Genomic DNA, 23,420 nt, shown 5'->3' on the forward strand with positions numbered 1-23,420 from the left:
ATCTTGGCAGATATAAGGATGGAATCGTATTTGACTCGGATCAAGGGACATCAACCCATGTTTGAACCATATTTTAAGTTAGATATATTTGATGAAATTTCGGCAAATAATTTGCAGCACAAAAGGTACTGCAAATCATTCGCAAAATTACTAAAATACCCTTTTTTCAAATAAATTAATGAAATTATAAATATATTCTCAATGCTTGTTACAATAATATGCACTAAAATATAATCAAACAAATCCTGATAAAAAAAATCCATAAAATTGCATATCAAAATTATAAAAATTACCCTCATTAAGAAAATTTTCTAATTACAAAACGAGCCCTCTAATATTTGCTATAATAAGAATACACAAAAGTACATCACATCAAATATATATTTACTAGCATATAAACTGTATAAAATACCCCTCAATATATTCCTCATCATTGGAGTTTTTTTTTTTATAAAATAAAAATTCATATGCATATTATTGTAACAAGCACTAAAAGTATTTTGTAATTTGAATAATTTCTTTGATGATAAATACTTTTGTAATTTGATCAATATGTAGGTTACTATTCCTTGGATAAGGATATTTGATATTTACAAGTATTGAGGGTGCTTTTGTAATTTGAATTTATTCTTTGATGGGGTCAAATATGTTGAAATTGTTTCCACGTTTTAATTAACCAAAAATTTGTACCAAAAAAAAAATCATTAAGAATATCAACTAAACACAAAAATGATTTCGCAAGAGATTTTCCTTTGGTTACCAAACAACAACAAAATTTTCATTGCAAAACATTTGCAAATACACATGATTTGTAATGTACTAAGTAGGGCTCTAGTTGAGTATTATTATTTTTTTAAATGAATGAATTAACCTATATGACAATTCAATTAAGCATTTAGACGTGTTTGTTTATTAATGGATAACTGGTGGATTTTTTTACTAGGCAAGTAAGGGATTCGTGATTAATGGAAGTAAAGGTCGGTTCCATAGGACTTGAACCTCGGTCATGCAATCAACTCTCCTCGAACCTTTACCACTTAGTTGTATGTCCATTTAAATCTACTTAACTTTTCTAGTCTTGAATCATGGTTGATGTTCTGCCTCAAACATTAAGAAATCAAATTTCCTATAGATCAGTACTGTCATTTTAAGAATTAGTAAAGGTTTTATCTCAGCCGCACATTTTTCTAAGTAATCCCTGTATCCCAACCATCTCTTTGATGGAAAGCCTTATAACATTTTCAAAGAGTCATGATTTTTTACTCTCCCGTACTCTCCTGACATGGCATGTGTTAGAATCATAGATTTTTTTTCTTGAGATACACAACCGCACATCTTCATAAATATGTGCAATTGGGTATCCAGAGTAACAAAAAATAAAATAAAAAAATATATGATTCTAACACATGCCACGTCAAGAGAGTATGGGGGAGTATGTTAGAGTGGGGAGTTAGTAAATCATTATTCATTTTCAAATAACATTAGTCCTGATAATATGACTCACAGGTGGCATATTCAATCGATTTTTTGACGTGGACAAGTTTAGGAATCATAGATCTTTATGTCTTGAGATACATTTTTTTTTGGGGGAAAGTGCAATTTTGTATCCCAAGATGTATAGATCTACCATTTTTGAATTTATCCACGTCAAGGAGTCAATTGAGTATGCTGTCTAACGAGTCATATTATCATGACTCATAACATTAATGCTAAAGTGACTATACAAGATACTGTGTTCAACACTGAGCAGACGTGGAACTGTGGTCATAATCATAAATGCTTTTCAACCGTATCTCGAGAAAAAACATCTATGATTCTGAGCACAAATCCACGTCAGTGTTGAACGAAATGTTGGAGGAAGTCACGTCAACTAATTTGTTTATATCTCTCAACAATCAACATCAACGCGTTGATGCTCCACGTCAAGTGTTTGGGAAATTTACTATTTTAAGCACCAAACCGTAGATAGTAATTTGGTTTTTTCGTTTGATAACTCGCTTGAGTACGAGTCAGATTCCACTATGAAACTTAAGGGTGATTTATACATACCCCTTCATAGTTTTCTCGATATTAAAGAGACCACCTGGGTTTTCAAAGTGAAGACATTTCTCTCTTGACCTAGGTTTTATCAGAGAGACTAACAAACAATGATCAAAATACCCTTGCCTACAACCTCTACCCAAAAACCACTTAATTTTTTTTCTTCCAAAAAATCTCTTATTTTCAAAGTTAATAATGTAAAAAAAAGTCAAGAAAATTGGTTATCTTCAGCCTCACAAGTATTAATTTTTAACCTATTGCTCCAAATCTTCAATCTTATCTTAATCTATATTCGAAAACCCATAAAATTTTTTAAAACCCAAAATTAGACATTGTCTAATATTTCTATAGGAATCCTATACCGTTGTTGAGGTTTAATTGTAGATTGAAGTAGGTAGAGTTTTTAGGTTGAAAATGAGTGTACAAGATTTTATCTAAGAAACTGAAGATGACTAATTTTGAAAAAAATCAATCTTTGTACTTCTCAAAAATTCTATAAACAATATTGAGATTTAAAGAGTGAGGAAGATAAAATCTAAATAAGTTGAAAATAACTGATTTGGGGATAATATCAAGGGGTTTTCTGTTAGAATTTTAAAATGAAGGCATTTAGGGTTTTTTTTTGTTAATTCTCTCATAAAAGACCAAGTCAAGGTTAACATAGGCAAATCATGAGTTTGAAAACTCAAGGGGTATCTCTAATATTGAGCAAAACATAGAGGGAGAATGTCTAAATCATCCTGAACTTAATAATGTGTCAGACTCCACTCACACAAAAGAATTAATGCTTTGCTGATTCTTGCTCACATGTATTTTGGATTCTTATCAGCTACAAAAATAAGCAGATCTCTAGTCTAATGAGAATTTGCCACGTGGGTAACTTTGGAACCGTCCACATGGCATCACAGCTATTAGTGATCTTGCAATGTGTACGTGGATAGTATATATATATATATACCTATAAACTTCGTGATCGTTCCACAAAGCTCGCTACGTGTTTTTAATTAGCTCCGAATTCTTGATCTTGGGTTTCTACGTGAGATTTTGCGTGGAAGAAGCTTATTAACAAACTTCTATTAGAGTTGGTGAGTTATTATTTATTGGCATTAATTTCTAAAACTATGCATCAAGAAATTGTCCATATTTTCGTCCATAACTTTTGGTGGAGCAATTCTGTTAGAGCTGGTGACAATATGAGATGGGCAATTCTAATCTTAAACCACGTTTGAGGGACTGTAATATTACCACACTATTATAAAATCACACCTCACTTGTGGTCTTTATTACTAACATAATGGTTTGTCCTTAAAGGCCAAGATAAGAGGTTAAGTAACATAATGGTTTGTTCTTAAAGGCCAAGATAAGAGGTTAAGTACGTAGTTCTTAAGATTATTATTACTTTCCTAGCGATCAGCAAGGTTTTTTCTAGGGATAAATGCAGTTTTTTTTAGAATCCCTAAGTATTCTTTCATCTTAGTTGTTGTTTTGACGACAAGCCTCAACCAAATTATTTTGAGGTTAGTGCTTTCTTTCGGTATAGCCCATGAAAATTTGTCTAAGTAGGGGAACTAGTTTACTTAGTAGACTATAAAATCTTTGAATTTTATCCGAAATCTAAATTAGTTGGTTTGGGTCCTTGAAGTAGATCCACACAAAAGAAAGGGTCGAATATGGTTTGATGCCCATGTGTGATCCAAAATGGATTCAAGTCGAATATTGATCCATTTACATATCTGCCTAGATTCGTATTATATTTTTAGGCTTTTCAATATATCTTTTTCTACTAGCTTAATGAAACATAAATTTTTATAAAATAAAATAATTATAGTGGTAAGATAGAATAGTTTAATAAATAACAAACAAGTAAAAAAGAAAAATATGTTGAACTATTGGAAATTATCCAACCCAAATCAAACAATTTGTTCGGGTTAAATCCGGAACTAGATTAAATGAAATCAAAATGATTCATATATGATTTATCTAGTAGGATTCAAGTCGGATACGGATTCAGATCCAGATCTAGATAAGGAAATTCAAATATGAATATGAATAGTCGAATCCGAGGAGTCTGACTTTGAAGTGGCCAGCCTGTTTCAAAATTTGAAGGAACCCTCCTCGTTACAAGACACGTAGCATTTTGAATTTATTTCACACCCCTGCAATTTTGCAAAATTTGAAATACCTACTTGGAATTGCCACATGTAATCCAAAGGAGGGGATTCCTTCAAAATTTTGTAGCGAGCTGCCCACTTCAAAGTCTTTTCCCAATTCGAGACATTTTAAGTCCTATTACTAAGGAATATCATGTTATATAACCAAATTATTTTTGAGGTCAGCTGATTTTGAAGCAGCCCTCCAAGTTTGGTGGAAATTAGAGATATGTCCCCTTCATCTTTTATCAAAAACCTTCGATTTTTATTTTCCAAAATCCCAAAAACATCTTACCCTCACCTTCAACATAAAAGATTCTATGTCCAAGAAGTTGAAAATAATGGATTGAAGATGAACCTTGAGAATTTCAATAGGTTATAAGAAAAAAGATTATTTAAAGGGTGTTTTCCATTCATCGTAAAGAAGCTCACCATTAAAAGGCCATCGAGACCTTTTAAAAGATCGAAGCGTGGATCCTCAACAATAAATCATAGAGCCTGATTTCAAACTCAACACTAAAATAGATCATTCTGAAATACCCAAAAAAAGAACATATGTTATAGGGGTGAAATGGACACTAGGATCAAACATGACAAAATCTTCAAAATTACATCGTATCTCTTTGTTATTCATTCCTACATGACATTGAAATATATCAAAATTCTAAATCTACGAAATTGTAAGTTTATCATTCTACACTCACCATTTATCATAAAAAAAATTCTAGTTAAATGAACAAATCCATTGAATGTCCCACCCAAATACATGTTGGATTAATGATCTAAGAAATTATCACTGATGTTAGATTTCCTTGGTAATTTCCAAATTTTAATGGTTACACACAATTACCTTTAATGCATAATATAGTGGGATATACAAAAATGTTTTGGATTTGAGCTAATTATACGAGATATTGTATCATAAGGAGTTTATTTGAACATCATGATCTTAAGACATGAGTGGCAAACCAATATTTTTTTTTTCCAGATTTGTGAGAAAATTTCAACATGAAGCTTTTGGATCTTTTCTTCACTGCATCAATGGCAGTTCTGAAAGTAATTTTGGTGACTTCTGTCGGGTCATTTCTCGCTCTAGATCGTGTAGATATCTTAGGGGAGGATGCAAGAAAGCATTTTAACAATGTAAGTCATTGTTATTATTCATGCAATTTTTTTTCCTATTTAATTTTTTAATGCTAGTTTTCCTTCTTTTTAATGCCTTAGGTAGAAATAAGTAAATTTGTGTTAAAGGGTGTTTACAAATAATCAAAATGATTGAGCTATGGTCCCTCAAAGATGTGTTGTTCAAATTGGATCATCCGACGACTCTTTGGCCAGTAATAATCAAAATTAATTATTATTATTTTACTGTTATTATTGCTTTAGACATTCAAATATGTCTTTGAAATTAACAATAAAAATGAACTTTTGTTTGTAAACAGGTTGTATTTTATGTATTTAGTCCAGCTCTTATAATCGCAAACCTGGCTAAAACAATAACATTGGAAAGCATGGTCAAGTTGTGAGTTTCTTTTAATTCTACTCAAACTAGGGTGCAACTTATATATATTGTCCAATTATGTTCTTTTAGTTGATTAATTTTCTCTCTTAAATTATAAATTAATTATGATCAATTCAATTAGGTGGTTCTTGCCATTGAATGTCCTTTTCACATTTATCATTGGTTCAGTGCTGGGATGGATAGTTATCCAAATTACAAGAGCTCCTTCACATCTTAGGGGCCTCATCTTGGGTTGCTGTGCTGCAGGTAATTAAATAACCCAAAAAAAAAAAAAAAAAGTAAAGAAAATTTGAGAAATTTCAGTTGAGGCAGATTATTCATTTTAATTTCGAAAATGGTAAATTATTGGTTTTGAGAAGGATATTTTTGTAATTTAACTTGATTTTTCTGGTGAATTACCAAAACATGCTATGAAATCATCTTATTTTTTGGGGGAAAATGCTGGAATGACACAAACAGAGACACAAAGGTGACAAAAATGATGTGGTGGTGAACACATAACCGTAGATGCTTTTAACTTGTGTATCGTAGAAAAGCATCTACGGTAATGTGCACAACACCATGACTTTTTGTCACCCTTGTGTCACCCCAGCACGACTCTTTTTCAGGACAGACACATTCCGCACTATTTACAAAGTCTGTCAAAAAACACTTTCGGTGAAATAAGGTTTTTTTTTTTTTTAATTGTTAAAAGGTTATTGGTAAATTAATTTGGTAAAAAACTGATTTTTCCCTGTTATCTTATCTTTTTGAAAAAAACGTAGTTATCATAACAGTAAAAATGTGTTATGGTAAAAGTTTTGATATGTGTAATGTCGGTGCTAATTTTAAGATCTCTCATCTATGATTTGGTAAATTTCTCTATTTTTGTCTTATTTGGTAAAAATATTTATTCCGATAATTTACCATTTTTGAAATTAAAATGAATAGTGCACTGGAACGCCTTACGTTAAAAATCCGGATCCTACTTCAAAAAGAAACAAGTTTGAATCATTTATATTGATTTGTGAAAAATCAACTGAGTTCGTTTGATGGAGAGAAAATGTGACAGAAACTATCTAATTACGCTTATTTTGGGAAATATAGATATGGTACCTTGAGGATTCTGATCCAACCCTCAGTCTTCATGTTTGTCACGACGATGATGAATGTTAGGATGAACAATACTATCAACTATTGCCATTGGAATTTCAAAGTGCATAAGCATAACAAGAGTAAATTAAAGATAAAAGGAAAGAAATCACACAAAGAGCACGGGATTTACGTGATTTAACAAATTACCTACGTCCACCGAGGAAATAGAAAGGACTCTTTATTCGTAATTTTCCTCTTGAAGCCTAAGCCCAACTTAAGAATACTAGAGATCTCATAACACAAAGTGGGGAGGTTTTAAATGTTCTTGGTTTGATATGAACAGGAAATTTGGGGAACATGCTTCTCATTATCATCCCAGCAGTTTGTAAAGGGAATAGCAAATTATTTGGAGCTCCTGATGTCTGCCATACATACGCAATGGCTTATGCTTCACTCTCTATGGCGGTATGTTCTTTAAGTATTCTTCTTTGGATTCTAAAATTAATTTTCAATATTTTTTTTTATAGAAGTGGAGGACGAGGAGTTTTCACTACAAGTGAAGATAAAATAAGAAATCCTCAAAAAACACACTCTTAAATTCTAAAATCATTTTTTTTTTTTAAAATTTTTAAAGTGAACTTCATATCAAGTTATTATTTTAATGATTAACTTGTGATATTGACATGGAAATGTTTTATGTCAATAGCTAAATCAAAATCCTTTGTTCTTGCATACGATACAATTTGACTCACATATGGACCATTCAATTACTCTCCTAACCTTCTAAAACACTTCTCTCTCCAACTACTCGATTACCATTTTTTTAGCCATACTTGTCTCGTTCAAATTATATGTAAATTTTATATTTAGAAAATTTGAGTGCACTTCACCATGGAAGATAATTTACTAGTGTTAGTTACTTATTCAGGTGGGAGCCATATATATGTGGACTTATGTCTACAATATCGTGCGGATTTCGTCAAGTACAAGAACTGCTGAGCTTGAAGTAAGTGTTTCGATAAATAGTCCAACTGAAGAAACCTCAAAACAATACCCTGAGAACTGCAGTATAGTACCACTTCCATTGAAAGACTGCTCGATCTCTGAGGATAATGCAGATCAATTTGCACTTCCTTACAATAGATCCAATAAAAAAGTCGAGGTTAATGTTCCCTTCTTTCTCCTAACTACAATTGTGTTCATTCGTGTTTGTATGCACACATGTGGATGCTTCATGTTGTTTAAAAATAAAATTATTTTAATTAACCAGAGAAAACATTGATAATCATTCTCAAATTGCTAATTAGAGGAATTCGTGTGCCATAATGTGAAATCAGTGCAATACACATACGGCACAAGAAGGGAGTGAACAAGCTTTAGAATTCCAATTGTTGCATTAAATTCTAGATAATGTAGTAGCAACTTGGCTAAGTTAATCTCAAAATGTTGGATGGTTCTGTGATTTAGAAAGGATCATGGACTACTTAAAATTAGGGTATAAAACAGTGATTAATGTAAAGGGTTGTTTCAGGCATGTAATGAAAGGTAGGAAGCTAAAACGTGGGACAGTCCAATGATTTTGGAAAATATTGGATGGTCGAACATTTAAAGTTGTTTTTTTGGCAATATTTGAAAAATTAATGTTTTTTGTTTATAATAAACAATATAAAATCAGAGTGAAATAAGGGTGATAATGATTATATTCTTTTTTCTCCGAGCCCCAAAACAGGTGACGATTTTAGTTAAGTTTAAACAACATTTAAGGAAGTTTGCAGGAAAGATCAACATGAAAATGTTGTTTGCACCTTCGACGATTGGAACGGTATGCTCATTTCTTATGTTATATCTTTGTTTTTTTAAAGGCATTTCTCATGTTATCCATAAACACCTATTATGGAACACATTTTTCAGTCATGATAAATATTTGGAGTTAGAAAATTCACTAGAGAGCGAACCATAGACTTCACTGTTGTCAGTTTTCTTGTATAGATTGTTGGGTTTGTTGTTGGAATTGCTCCGCAAGTACGAATGTCAATGATTGGTGAAAGTGCACCTCTTCGTGTGATCCAAGACTCCACTTCCTTGCTTGGGTATGATCATATTTTCCGTTATATTTAGATAATTGATATTTATTTTTAATCATCAGTATCATCGACATACACAAACCATTACATATATTTTTTAATTTCTTAAAAGATTTTTTTTCTCTCTCTTCTTGTCTACAGTGATGGAGCCATTCCAGTACAATCACTGATAATGGGAGGAAACCTTACAAAGGGTAAGATCGATAAATCACATACTAACATTGTAATATCAAGTTGTTGATCAATACTTGGTCTTGACATTCAGGCTTAAAAGCGTCAAGAATTCAGATATCGATCATTATTGGGATAATAATAGTTCGATATATTCTTCTGCCACTGTTTGGCATTTTCATCATTAAAGGGGCAATCCATTTTGGTTTGATCCACTCAGACCCATTGTATCAGTTTGCTCTTCTACTTCAATTTGCACTTCCACCTGCAATTGCCATAGGTATGTTAATTGTTAGATTTAATCCTCAATTAAATAAGAGTCCTGATAAAATGACTGGCCAGGTGGCATACTCAATCGACTCACTGATGTGGACAAGTTTGGAAACCATAGATCTTTACACCTCGGGATACATTTTTTTAATGGGGAAGTGCAATCATGTATCCCGAAGTGTAAAGATCTACGGTTCCGAACTTGTCACGTCAGTGAGTCGATTGAGTATGCCACCTGGCGAGTCATTTTATCACGACCCATTAATTCTATTTGTTTCTTGACACAGTTTTTGCTAAATTTTACAGGTACAATTACCCAATTGTTTGGGGCAGGGGAGAGTGAGTGTTCTGTTATCATGCTATGGACTTATGCCTTGGCTTCAGTTTCACTAACACTTTGGTGCATCTTGTTCATGTGGTTGGTGTCTTAATTGTACTTTCTTCATGCCATGCCACCTATGGGCATCATGAATTTGCATATGTGGACACGATGATGGATTACATGGAAAATGTAATGCCATCCACTTTGTATTCATCTTTAGAGGCAAATTATGGGGTATTTTATTATTATTGAAGTAAAGGGAATTAATCCATGGTGCACTACATTGTACATATGAGAAAAATAAAGGTTTCGATGCAGAATAGCTACAAACAAAGGAGCCACAACTTATCTCGATGTTGGGAGTGCAGGTGTTTCTATTAGGGGAGAAACATAAGCAATAGAACATGTTAGAAGGGGGATAACATGGGAAAAATTATAACTACTGTCAGGCTCCAATTTTTGTGTTCCCTCCAAAACCTTAACCGTCTACTGTTATTCAAGAGTGTGCGACCTTGTGAGAGCATACCTCTGTTTTGCTCCCCAGTAACAGTGAAGACGATGCTTGCAGAGCTGTGGGCATTGAAGTTGGTGCAACTTTATTACCATATCAATGGCTAGTATCATATTTAAGGTTTGTAATACTGGCATGAAATCTGCACTCAATCAGAACAATGTTAATGCTGCAAAAACTGGTTGCCCTGTTTCTTGGAATTCCTTTGTGTTCTGATCCCTTTGAGGGGGTGATAGCGTCATCTAATATGTGGCATTGCTTTGCCTGCAGGTGTTGCTTTTCTTTACATAGGTTCCACCATTTAACCCAAACTATATATATGGCTCTCTATATGGATGAGAACAGTAATTTTTCCCACGAACCTCCAAATCTTGCACAGCTTCCTCTAGAACACCCAAATCTTGTTAAATAGAATTAGGTATCAATGTTTTTACTTAGGATGATGATGATTACTATGATTGCCAATGTTTCTTTCATGTATTTATTATTATTTTTAAGTTTGAAATTATTCTTTTATATTCTATCGCTTAGTATATAATATATATATATATATATATATATATATATTTTGAAGGGAGACGATCAATGATGTGATGTAGCTATATCTTTTGTTAGAAGATAAAAATGTGCTCATCTTGAATATATTAATATGAATGATTGTTGTGATTTTCTTATATGGATTTATATTTTTTAATGGGAATCTTTTCTTTATAATATAAACGGTTCTTATCAAGTGTGTTATAATTCCACATGTTCAAATTATAAAAGAGGTTCAGTTGAATTTTGTTTTCTAAGGAGGTCTACTTTTGGTCCAATTATATATGTATGATCTATTTATTTAATTTATCGTAATATAATTCATTTGTCAAGTGTTTTATTTGCAAGTTAGAGACATGATGTAGAACTTCTAAAAATCTTTATGATCAAGACTTTTTTTTGTGATGAATTGAACAATTTATGTTGAAATAATGTCACTAATTTTTTTTTAGAGATTTATGGTGAAGGTTTTCTTGTTGTAACTATTAGTCGCAAAGTAATTCGACATCAAATCTATTCTTAATTTTTTTATAGTGACTATTAATGATTGTCGTTAACGGTTTATAGTTAACCACAAAAAATAAATTATCACTAAATCTAATAGTTTTAATGACGATTTATGGTTGTGACTAACTCTCTACTTTTAGTGATTACCTAAAGTTGTCCCTAAAAGTCCATTTCTATTAATTATTTGATAAATTTTAATGGTAACTTTATATATTAGTCGCAATGCCTTTTGTGACTGAATATTATACTTTTAGTGATGATTTATTTGTTGTAACTAAAGGTATAATCTTTAGTGGCATTTTTTAAATAACGTTTTTAACCGTGACATAGCCGCAATAAAAATGTTGCTATTAAAACTTTTAATGACAATTTTTAAACATTTAGATTGCGGTTAAATATCAAATTTCTTGTAGTGCAATCAACGTGAGTACATTAGAATTTTATGGGGTCATGCCCTATCATCAATTTCTATTTTGTTGGGTGATTAAGGTTCGTATTTGATAATGTTAAGGGATTGGCTCAATGGCAATTTCAGATCGATAAGCGATTAATTCCCTTAGGTCGTGAGTTTAATATCTAATCTGAGCATTAATTCCTCATGAGCGCACCCTCGCCTACTTGGTGCTTGTGGTGTGTGGGCGTTGCACGTTCCCTAGGACTAGTCCTTGGACAATGGTCTATGAACTGGGCAAAGTTCAGATACTGCCCGATTCACTGTCTACTGGAGGATACCCAATTATCAAAAAAAAATAAAAAAAATAAAAAGTTTCGTATTTTAGGTTACTAAGTGCTCAACCAACACGTTAAACACTGTTCAAAATATCTTACAAGGGTTGTTTTATTTACGCCCACCTTTTATGCTCAATGCACCCACTTTCTTCTGGACGTCTCACGAAAAAAATGTGGTTTTAGCAGGTGCAATGAGTCCAAATGGTGGGTCCAAATAATGTCCCTAAGTCATCATCTTACCTAAAAAGATTTTGAGCTTTTCAATCATTTCGTAATAAAAGCCTCAAGGTTAGGTGGATCAACAGTGGGTCGGATGAAATAAAAGGGTGATTTAAACATGCCACTACATTTACAGTGATATCCCTGTGTTTTCAAATTGATGACTTATCTCCGTTGACCCAGGTTTTGTATGAGATATTAATATAAAATGATATAAATGCCCTTATTGTCAAGATGTCGACCTTAAACCTAAACCTCCTGATTAGATTTTTTTCTCCTAGGATATTCATCATCTTCAAGTTTTTAACTTCAAGGGTAAATTATTTTTCAACCTTGTCCTCAATGTATTACAGAAAATTATTGGGTTTGGTGATATAAAATCACTATTCCATTGTTTCTTAAGGTTAATGTATTTTATCCAAAGGATATTTTGGATAATATTATTTCATTAGTTTATGAGAAACAAAAGGAGTTCCTGAACATCAACCATTTGGGCTCATTGCAAATTAGTGATGGTTTTTTTTTTTTTTTTTAAACTAATAGTCTACTTTTATTAGCAAAGTAATTCGACACCAAACTTAAATTTTTTTAGTGACTATTAGTGATTGTAGCTAACGGTTTGTATTTAGCCACAAAAAATAAATTATCACTAAATTTAGCAATTTTAGTTACTATTTATAGTTGTGACTAACTCTACTTTTACTTACTACCTAAAGTTGTCATTAAAAGTCCATTTTTATAAATTATTTGATAAATTTTAGTGGCAACTTTATATATTAGTCGCAATATTCTTTGTGACTGAATATTATACTTTTGGTGATGATTTATTTATCGTAATTAAAGGTATAATCATTAGTGTTATTTTTTAAAAGTTGCAACTAAAACATTTAGCTATAACACTTTTAACCGTGACATAGCCGTTATAAAAATACTGTCACTAAAACTTTTAGTAGCAATTTTTAAATATTTAGTGATGAAAAATGTTGCGGTTAAATATTAGATTTCTTGTAGTGCTAACGCGAGTACATTAGAATTTTATGGGGTCATGCCCAATCATCAATTTATAATTTGTTGGGTGATTAATGTTCGTATTTGATAATCCTAAGGGGTTGGCTCAATGGAAATTTCGGACCGATAAGCAGTTAATTCCCGTAGGTCACGAGTTTGATACCCTATATGAGTATTAATTCCTCATGGGCGCACCCTCACTTGGTGCTAGTGATGTGCGGGCATTGCTCATGCCCAGGGACTAGTTCTTGGACAAGACCATGGTCTATGGACTGGGCAAAGTCCATATATGGGCCCAATCTGCTGTCTACTGAGATACCTAGTTATCCCCCCCCAAAAAAAGTTTTGTATTTTAGGCTATTAAGTGCTCAACCAACAACCAACTAACAAGTCAAACACTGTTAAAAATTAAGAAATTCAATATGAAATTAAGTAGAAGAAAATAACCTAGATTTCAAATAAACAAATTAAAACCTGAAAATGATCTTTCTGATTCTCGAAGAATGAGAGGCAAAGTGATTGATTTAGGAAGATCTCTTGTTCTTATTATAAGATTTTTTATGCGATCACTCGGGAATTAAGACAGTTGAATTTTACTCTCCTGAGGTATTATAAATACTAATAGATGAGATCATGATTATAGTACGGTATCTAAAATGAAATAGATTCAAGTAATTAGTGGATTGTGTCTCATGCATATACCTTAACTAAAATAATTCATAAAAAATGGAGCATTATATCAAAATTCGGAGGCATCAATAATTATAGTTTGTCACGGGTAGGGACACTATTGCCAACATAATATCTTAAGAGGGTCGTTCCACTATAGGAAAATAGGGCTATAGCGACGGCCAGGGAGGCCGTCGATAGTCGTCGCTAATAGTCCCATCGCTATATGTTATACCGACGGCCAACTATTTACAAAAACGTCGTTATGTACAGGAATTATAGCGACAGCCACTATTGACCGTCGCTATAGGGTATCATTTTTAAAAAAAAATTTACTCTTTAACTACGCTTTTGGCCGTCGCTGTAAAGATTTTTGAAGAAAAAAAAAATTAATTTTACACCAGCCCCCTCATGTATTGCATAATATTGGAGATACCCCTACCTTTTGAAATTGATGACCATGACCCCAATTACCAATATGAAAAGACCCAAATGCCCACTCTACTAGAGTTCATTGTGTTACTATTACCAGATTATGATATAACATGAGCTACTAATTTTACTTTTACATTACAAAAATTAATGGACATGGAGTAATTATAACTAATTAGTTGCCTTTGTTGAGGTCTTGATAGGATATGAAGCATCCGTGGCTATATCACATATTCCCTCCTCATCGGCTATGCCGCATTGCACTCTTATGTAACATTTCTCACCCCATTCTGGTCCCCATGAGTTCTTCACTATCCAATACTTGATCGCCACCCCATGATTTAGTTCTTTGCCACAATCTCCCGTGAATACGCCCTGTGATCATAGTCAAGTCGATTCATGCATATAAATTAAATTCAAAAGATTGAGGCCATACCCTCTTGAGCTAAATTTTTAGGTTGTTTAGATAAATGGGCCAAGATTGGTCTTTAGAATTAACAACAAAAAGGTCAGACTCTGACCCTTATTGGATGGGCTAGAATGGCCTTACATCTAGTCCAAACTTGGCCCATTAACACCCTTAGATAGGTTATAATTATACAAACCAAACCAATATACCAAGACATTAATGCTATAATGGTGTAGAAATTACCACTGTGATAATTTTGTAAATAGTTAAAGAGAGCTTCCATTGCCTCACAACTTTTGCTAACACCACCCTAAATAGGTGTTAGTCTTTGGTGATTTACACATGAATTGGGGTGGCGTTAGCAAAAGTTAGTGTTGTAATAGAATCTTTCTACTCAAATTCTTAAGCGAAATACCTCAGAGTAAAATTTGAAGTGAGAACCATCAGCATCAATGGCAACAGACACAAGCTGATTAACAACAGCTTTCGTCAAGGCATTCACGTTGTTGGTAGGTACATTTTCATGTCCATCAATTGATACCGCACGAGAATCTATTGTCCAACATCCTCACACTCTCCAATATAACCTGAAATGGGAAACTATTGAACCTCAAAAGCTAATCGTATTAGATCCATAATTAATAAAGAAATGCAGCTCCATGATTTTCTAGTGATTGGCATATACTCACTTGGATGGTTGTGATGAATCAAGCTGCATCGTGACAGGACCATTGTTAACCAAATTAACCTTCCATAATCACAAGAAGAAAGAGTTAGACTATCCTTCAATTTATAGCAATATTTATATAGATGATTCCAATTCTATGAAAGATTGTAACTAGTAGTGATATATCAAATAAACGAGTAACTTAAAAAGGAGCCCAAAGAAGATGGCAATACCTCGGCTAAATCTTCTACAAGGCATTGGAGCTGGCCTGTCTTTGGAGAGTTGGAATATCGAGTTTTGCCTGTTTTAGTTCCATGGTGTGGAGGCCATGGGAGATGGTGATGTGGGTGACATTGCCTTTGGGGGGAAAGCAATTGGAGCATGAGATGGTGGTGTGATCATCCTCACTAAAAACCAGCCACTTGACCCATCTTCTTACAGGCCCAATGACCATGTGTGGCATCAACTTCCAAGACGTCTATGGATCCCAACCAAGCCACATGATTAGATCAGTAGTATTGTCTATGGATCCCAACCAAGCCACATGATTAGAGCAACTAGAGACAAAAAAAAAGGTGGACATGAAAGTGTCCAAACCACTCTGATAGATACCATATCCAAGCGTTCATCTTTGGGTCCAACTCTAGTTCTATCATTAAATGAAAAAAAAAATCATTTTCACAGTTCAAAGTCTTACAATTAATACAAAAGCTCTACGCTTATACATATTGGTACATGTATCGATCACTATAAACATCGACAATATGGTCAAGTTACAAGCACATTTATACATATAAAATTATCAAATAATACACTTCACACTAAATAATTCTCTAATCGCACACAGATATCCTGATTTCCACTGCATTAAAAGCAAGGCAGAGCTGCACATAATCATTTTAATTGCAAATGAAAACCACCAAACATACATCGAGAAACGTCTCACCTTCCGAAATAATTCCTTCAGACCCCCACCTGCAGAATTGGGATAGTATATCATTATTCTGTGATCATTCCCTTCACAACAGTAAAAGCTTAGTGATTATAGGACATGCATGTAAAAAGAATTGCATTAATGAACAAATGCCCATGCTAATAGAAGTTTGAATCATCATTTGGGGATCACAACATTAAAAAGAGGTCCATTGCTAGCTCATAACTGAAGGCATAATTATGTTCAAGGTAACAAAAGCAGACCCATTGATTGATGAACACAAATAAGTAGGTAAAATGAGTAAGCATTTTTGCAACAATTCAAGCTTGAAGATTTTCTTTACCCACTAATGTAACAAGCTCAAATAAATATGAAACACCTATCATTAATAACGCTTAGTAATGGTTATAGTCAACTGTGTTACACACACATGCAAGCATGCAATAATAGTGGAATTGTATTTTTAAAGTACTGCCACTAGAATCAATTTTCTTTTACAATTCATGCAGAATAAAAGATAATATCGCATTCATGCTGCACAACTCAAGAGGTAAATAATAAAATCAGAACCTCTAGTCTATGGATGCTAGTATCCTTGAGCTTAAATAAAACAATAGTTTTCCTGTAAAGGATCAAGTACCTATTTGCCTCAAATGATGAAGGAAGCGATCAAAGGAGAATCTGTTGATAAAAGTAAGAGATGGAACTCACCATGAATAGGCTTCTCAACAAACGGCTTCCAAAAGCGCTTCCCATGAACCTCAACGAAGTCTTCTTGCTCAACAAAATAGTCCAACTCTTGATAAGGGACATCCCTATTTACAAGAGCAAATCTTGGAACAGGAATTTCATACCTTTCAAGACGCTTGATTCCAAAATGACAAATATCAGTCTCAGATACTCCAAAAGGACCCACATTAGCATCCACAAAAAGTCATACAAATTAGTATGCAATAAATTGGGGACTCAAACCCAAATTACAAGGTAATTGATTCATACATACCTCATATACCTTCCTTCTATCATGTAGAAGGTGTTGCTGTTCCAATTCATTTACTAGAAAAGGCCTAAAAAATACCAGAAAACACAGTTATGCATATTGAATCTGTTTTTATCCAAATCACAGGAGTAAAAAAACCATTCATCCATATGTTATGAGTTAACACACTTAGCAGAAAAAACAAGCTATAAATCAATAATATTTGAGAACCTAAAGAAGATAAGTCCACAATTCAAGGTCGCAAGAAAAGGTCCAAGCTCTCAAAGTTTGTCAAACCTTCTCCAAAACTTGTCATTTTTCTTATGTATTTGATCCTTTCTAGGTAACCATTTTTTCTCGTTGAGGGAATATGTATAATTGTCTATGGATACCTCAAAGTGAAATCTAAAGTTAGCTCATAAAAGGAATTGCAACTCTTACTAAGGATATAAAGAGACCACCAATTGGAAGTCAAACAAAATCCTACTAAGCATAAAAAAATTACATGAAGAGATATGACATATTACATTTTAAACTCCTAAATATTATTCCCAATTAAATCGAGAGTTGGTGCCTCTTATAACCTACAGAGGAATATCTAATGTAGGAGATGTGATGACAAGAGAATGAAAATCATATTTTATCGGGTCTTCTAGATCTCATAATCATTCCAAAATTCCATAAAATAAAAACTAGAAAATTTTCTAGGCCCATTGCCCAGCCTAATTTCAGTCCACTATAGATTGTAGAGCCCATCGCTGTTGTTCAACAAGGCCAGAGCTCACCCCACTAAGAGGGAATTATTTTGTTGTTTGAATTACGTAAGTTACTATTTTTAGTAAATATTTTTTTACTATATATAGCAATATCCAGATATATTATATACAATGAATCACAAACATATTGTTTATAATGCATTCTCATTTATTATTTTTAATAATTATGGAATTAGTATTTGAGTTTTTAAAGTATGACGATGGAGTAAATTGTGGACCCATGGTTGGTTAATTAGGGGTTAAGTAATTAGTGTCTTGTTAGGCAATGTTTTTATTTGCTAAATTGAGTCATCAACAAAGTCATAGAATTGTTAGGAATTGCTTAGTTTCTTGATAAGTAAATTAATAGAATTATCCATATAGAATGATTTTTTTGCTTCGCCAGCAAGTTGTAGCTGTTTTCTTTGAAAGCGTGACTCTTCTAGTTTATTGGTGCAACTTACATCAACCCGGAACTGAGCTTTAGTCCCACTACCATTTACTTATTGGTTCTACCCTAAAAAGTCTGCTTTTAGCCTAAATTCCAGCACTTCAAGCCCTAATTTTATTTCTTGTCTAAAGTTGTTTTCAGGTTAGTCTATTATCCCCAATATACCTTAGATCGGCGTCAGATTTCAGCCCTTGAATGCCTAAAATTCCAGCATCTAAAAACCTAGATAGAGCCCAACAACCACCCTACCACAATAAATAAAACAGGTTATCCTACATCAATAACCTAACCATGTGACATAAAAACCCCTCCTCTGAAGCTAAAAAAGAAGAGATATATGGACCCATCCACAATATTTGCAATCCAACAACAGTTTTCTTTACCGATAAAAAAAACAACAGTTTTCTTTTAGAAAATAAAAAATGAAAGACCAAGTAAAACTCACTTTCGTAAAGCAGAATATGCTTCAGCCTTTTCGAGTGGATAGCCAGAGGAATGGAAGGCAATTAAGCAATCACATATTGGCCAGCTGAAATGATCAACACGGGTCAATAATCTAGTCACTAACTAGTAACTAATGAGATAACCAACTTGTGGCTATTGCAAACTAAGGATGCCTTGAAATTACAGATGAAACATTCAAGCTAATGACATGAAATTTAAATAATTACAAGAGAGGATAATGGCGTTCAATGTCATCCTCATTTGCATAATCTTTCTTTGATACTTAATCAATAAACTGGTCACTATCATCTTCATCAAGGTCATCTCCTCTTATTAGTGCACTAAGGTTATATTTCATTTTCTCAATTTAATCGCAAAGTTCGTAAAAATCGTGGTTTATTTAATCACAACCTTAAATAGGTAAATAACCGCTCTTCCATTAATCATATAAAAGACATACCTTTCTATTGGATCCTCGAGAATAACCTTATCTCCAAAACATATGATCTGCAAAAAAATACACAAAAAATAAATCACAAAAAGACCAATACCACCACTACAAACCGATAAAATTGTATAAATTGCAAACTCGCCTATAAATAATAAACACTCAAATTCTTTGATAAAAAACAAATGCAAGTAGTTCTCAGTAATTCAGAATTTAACAATTTAATTGTTTGGACTCTAGTTAATGTTAAATAACTCAAACAATCATAAATATAAAAAATATATAAAATTTGTCTTCATGTGAAAAATAAAAAATAAAAACTACATCCAAGTTATAACTGAAGAACCGATCCTGATACCTCAAATTCACTGAAAGCCTGTAACCTGTCCAAGATCTCTGCCATGGGAGCTGAAAATGCCTGAAACAACACAAAAACGAAGAACAAATGAGGAAAAATCCATCCATTAATGTACGGAAGAAGCACTTTATACATATATAAGTTTTGAGCAAAAAGAAAAGAACCTCCGATCCGCATTTCACCTTCTTTTCCATGACACACACACCAATCTTTATCTTCGATTCAACATTTTGCTGTATCTCCTCTGAATCCATCTCTGTTACTGATCTTTCTCGCTCAATCTTTATCTTTGCGAACAGAGAAAGTATGAATCAATCTGAATTAAAAAGTGCTGTTTTTCTAACTCACCTAATCTGCTCAAATCAAGAACATTAATAGAAACATCAATGATAGAGTAAGAAAAACAGATTAAATCACCATTAAAAGAACCACAGAGAGAGATCGACAGCAAGGCAGATAGGCTCTATGTTGAATAAATCCTTAATTTGAAGATCTATTTCAAACAAGATCTTTGAGTATGAGATGAGAGACAGTGAGATCAGCGGAGAAAGAGATCTTCGAGCTTGAGATCTGTTTCAAACGAGATCTTTGAGTATGAGACAGAGGCTTCGTTTTCAGGCTTGAGATCTGTTTCAAACGAAATCTTCGAGTATGAGACAGAGGCTTCGTTTTCGAGCTTAAGAAAGAGATTATTTTCGAGAGAGAGAGAGATCATTTTCGAGAGAGAGAGATCAGCGGAGATAAGACTTCAAGTTTCAGGAGAGAGAGAGAGACTTCGAGGTTCAGACGAGAGAGAGAGAGTGAGTCAGTGAGTCAGTGAAAGAGTTGAGTATGTAAGGGTATTCGATTTTGTAAAATAAATTACCCATACCGACGGTCAAGCTTTGACTGACACTAAAACTTGTTGCTGTAGCCCACTTTTCCTGTAGTGTTTTAGGGAGAAATTCAAAAGTTTTTTGTTAGAAGTTGAAAAAAATGATATTTAGGTCATTTCCAATTAGTATATGAGAAGGCCCCGTCAAAAGGAAATGTCATCAACAAAAAATTTAAGGGGCCGGTGGGGGAAATTGGAGGGAGATGAGGGTGTGGGGGCAAATGGAGAGAGAGGTGAGCAAGTGGGGATAAATGGGGCATGTAATTAGTTGAAAATATAGGGGTGTCTCTCCCCACCAGCTCCTTACTAGCTCCGTCCCTGATTTGGTTCAATATTGAACCCACAAAATTCAGCCCACCGGAATGGTTTGTGCTTCGAACTTCAGAGTAACAAATTTGGTAACACGGGTTTAAAACAAGTTACAATTAAGTATGGCTGCTAGGTACTCATAATTGTACATCATTTTCTTAATTTGAAATGAAATTAAAAAGAATCGTGATAACCTGACTACCCCATGTGGCAAACTCAATTGACTACCCTAACGTCACAAGTTCGAGAATCGTAGATCTGCGCTTCTCAGGATACATGATTGCACTTCCCCATAAAAAAAGTGTTGTTTTAAAGTTACTTGGTGAACTGAATGAATTCGATGAATGATATTTTTAGGACTTTAAGGCTCGAATCAAATTTCATCTCTTTTAAATAAATATCTCCCCTTATTGGTTAGAACCACAGTACACAAAATGTCAACGAACAAGTACCTTCAGGATATAAAGAAGTCTATATTCAAATTATTAAATCAGAATATATACAATTCGATTTATCTCGAACACTCAAAAAATTAGAAACTGACGATGCCAAGTACTTAAGCTTAGAAAAAAGAAAACACAAAAAATTTCGGTGTAAAAATAATGATTTATGGTTGACTTTTTATAACCATTTTTATACATGTTGACCAAGAACCATGATTTTATGTCTCTTGATTTAATAATCGTTGGATTGTGTCTGATCTCGTATTTAACGATCCAGATCGCACCATATCAAAGTTATGTGTCTCATGCCTTTTAATCAACACCCTATTAGTTGAATTTGTGTGATCTAATGGTTCTGATTGAATCTGATCGGTTGCCACTTGATCTAACGGATTTGATCGTACCTGATTGGATACCAATCATGAATTAACACACCTGATCGATTCTAATTGGGTACTAACTTGATCCAACGCATCTGATCGTTCTTAATCAGGTACTATTTTTATCTATCGTATCTGATCAGGAACCGATCGGATACTAACGTGATCGTGCACCCAATCCAACTCCTCGCAACGATGACATGTTCCTAACCAAAGTCAGGTGGCACCCCATTTTATGCCACATAGCATTTTTTTGGTGACCCCCTGACCATATGGATGTGTGGTCTATCCCTTGGTGAATTTACACCCAAAAGATCAGTTAGATTGGTGATGTGCATCCATTGATAATCACATTGTCGTAAGAATGATTTCTAATTATTGGATTTAAATTCTTTTTCAAGAGCTTAGATCTAGTGGATTTCATGTATCAAACACTATGATTTTTGGTACGTAGGTTCACTATGATTTTTGTCATGTCAGCACAGTGTCGTAAGAAGTCAGTCTAGCATTTTCATAAAGTTAAGGCGAAAAAAATACAAGAAATGACACACATGTTCTTAAAATCAACTTATTTAAAAATAAATTTCTAAATAAAAATAGAGAGCTGTTATTGGCACCCCATCTTTTAATTGTTACACCCCAATTAAAAATAAAGAGAATAAGTGAATGGTTGATAATAAGTACAAGTTGGGGTGTCAATAGAAGCTCTCTCATGTTTTTTTTTTCCTTTTATTTTTTGGGGGGTTTATAATTTTATATGAGCCAATCGTAATTGTAAACAACTACTAAAATTGTTTGAATGAGTGTTATAATGTTGAGATTATAATTTGAGCCAAACCTTGGTAATGTTTTAAGTGTGTGTTTTAATCTTTAATTAAAAATTTCAGAAACTGGGGTGTAATAAGTAAAAGTTGAGTGCCAAAACAGCTCTCAAAAATACCTATCATCTCCATTTGATTGTTTCTTATTGAAACCCATTCGGTAACAGCTACCAAGTTGAGTTTTGGTTTTGAGTTTTAAATAAAAATAGTTACATAATCAGTCCCCAAATGGTGGACCATTCGAAAATTTCTAATTTTTTTAATAATTTCATTTTCATTGTATTTTCCACTCTTATTATATATTAAAGTTTTTTTTTTATTTAATTGATTATTTACTAAACCCTTATAAAATTGAATTTTTTTCTCTAAGGCTCATATTCTATATTTAATAAAGAGTGCTAATAATATGATGGACTTTTGGTGGACGGACTTGTTGCACGCTGATTTGGATGCAAATAACTTATTTTTTTTAAAAAAGTTTCCCTCTCTTACCCATTCTCTGTCCACATATTTATTTTTTTACATTTCGAATCTTAAAAAAGATCATTGGGCCGACATTGATTATCACATTGACTGTCCAACAACACAGACATCTAGATTTCATGAAAATATTCATATTCAAAAAACAAAAAAAATTATTTTTCGAGCTTGATCCATGGTATATAAAATGGACGGCTTCTGAACACCTCACATTTAAAAATAATATTCAACGGTGAAAAATAACTGTTTTTTTATTTATTTTAAACTTCATATAATTTTATCCTTTACAATCCCATTTCATCGGATCATAATTTTGAATATCACAAAGTGATCAGATCTAAAAAGTTTCTTTTTTTCATTATGGGCAGGAGAGAGAAATTATTTTTTTAATTTTTTTAATAAATTATGTACTTCCACGTCAAC

At 33.1% G+C, this 23,420-nt stretch overlaps 1 protein-coding gene and 1 long non-coding RNA gene across 6 annotated transcripts; one reads left to right on the forward strand and one right to left on the reverse strand.

Annotated features, from left to right (window-relative positions):
- Window positions 1-2,992: 2,992 nt before the first annotated feature.
- Window positions 2,993-9,891, forward strand: LOC147407756 (protein PIN-LIKES 3-like). Of its 3 annotated transcripts, none has more exons than XM_086436499.1 (11): window positions 2,993-3,125; window positions 5,179-5,333; window positions 5,633-5,712; window positions 5,834-5,958; window positions 7,130-7,251; window positions 7,715-7,948; window positions 8,516-8,608; window positions 8,776-8,876; window positions 9,012-9,064; window positions 9,136-9,321; window positions 9,599-9,891. In XM_086436499.1, exons 2-11 carry the CDS (start codon window positions 5,199-5,201, stop codon window positions 9,652-9,654), a joined length of 1,185 nt encoding a protein of 394 aa, XP_086292625.1. In that variant the 5' UTR covers window positions 2,993-3,125; window positions 5,179-5,198; the 3' UTR covers window positions 9,655-9,891. The 3 variants fall into 3 exon arrangements, with proteins under 3 accessions (XP_086292625.1, XP_086292624.1, XP_086292626.1); XM_086436498.1 differs by having other exon boundaries at window positions 2,994-3,125; window positions 9,618-9,891; XM_086436500.1 differs by lacking the exon at window positions 5,179-5,333 and having other exon boundaries at window positions 3,043-3,125; window positions 9,618-9,891.
- Window positions 9,892-14,165: 4,274 nt separating this feature from the next.
- LOC147407757 (uncharacterized) lies at window positions 14,166-19,393 on the reverse strand. Of its 3 annotated transcripts, none has more exons than XR_015176878.1 (10): window positions 19,345-19,393; window positions 18,886-18,969; window positions 17,259-17,322; window positions 16,967-17,120; window positions 16,268-16,877; window positions 15,934-15,970; window positions 15,555-15,799; window positions 15,344-15,402; window positions 15,070-15,241; window positions 14,166-14,620 (listed from the first exon to the last, which is right to left on the reverse strand). It is a non-coding gene; the product is annotated as an uncharacterized LOC147407757 (long non-coding RNA). The 3 variants fall into 3 exon arrangements; XR_015176877.1 differs by having other exon boundaries at window positions 15,555-15,843; XR_015176879.1 differs by having other exon boundaries at window positions 15,070-15,254; window positions 15,555-15,843.
- Window positions 19,394-23,420: the final 4,027 nt, after the last annotated feature.

The sequence above is a fragment of the Akebia trifoliata genome, chromosome 3 (assembly GCF_017979445.1).
Source record: "Akebia trifoliata isolate Shusen 1 chromosome 3, ASM1797944v1, whole genome shotgun sequence".
In the NCBI taxonomy this organism is placed as follows: Eukaryota; Viridiplantae; Streptophyta; class Magnoliopsida; order Ranunculales; family Lardizabalaceae; genus Akebia; species Akebia trifoliata.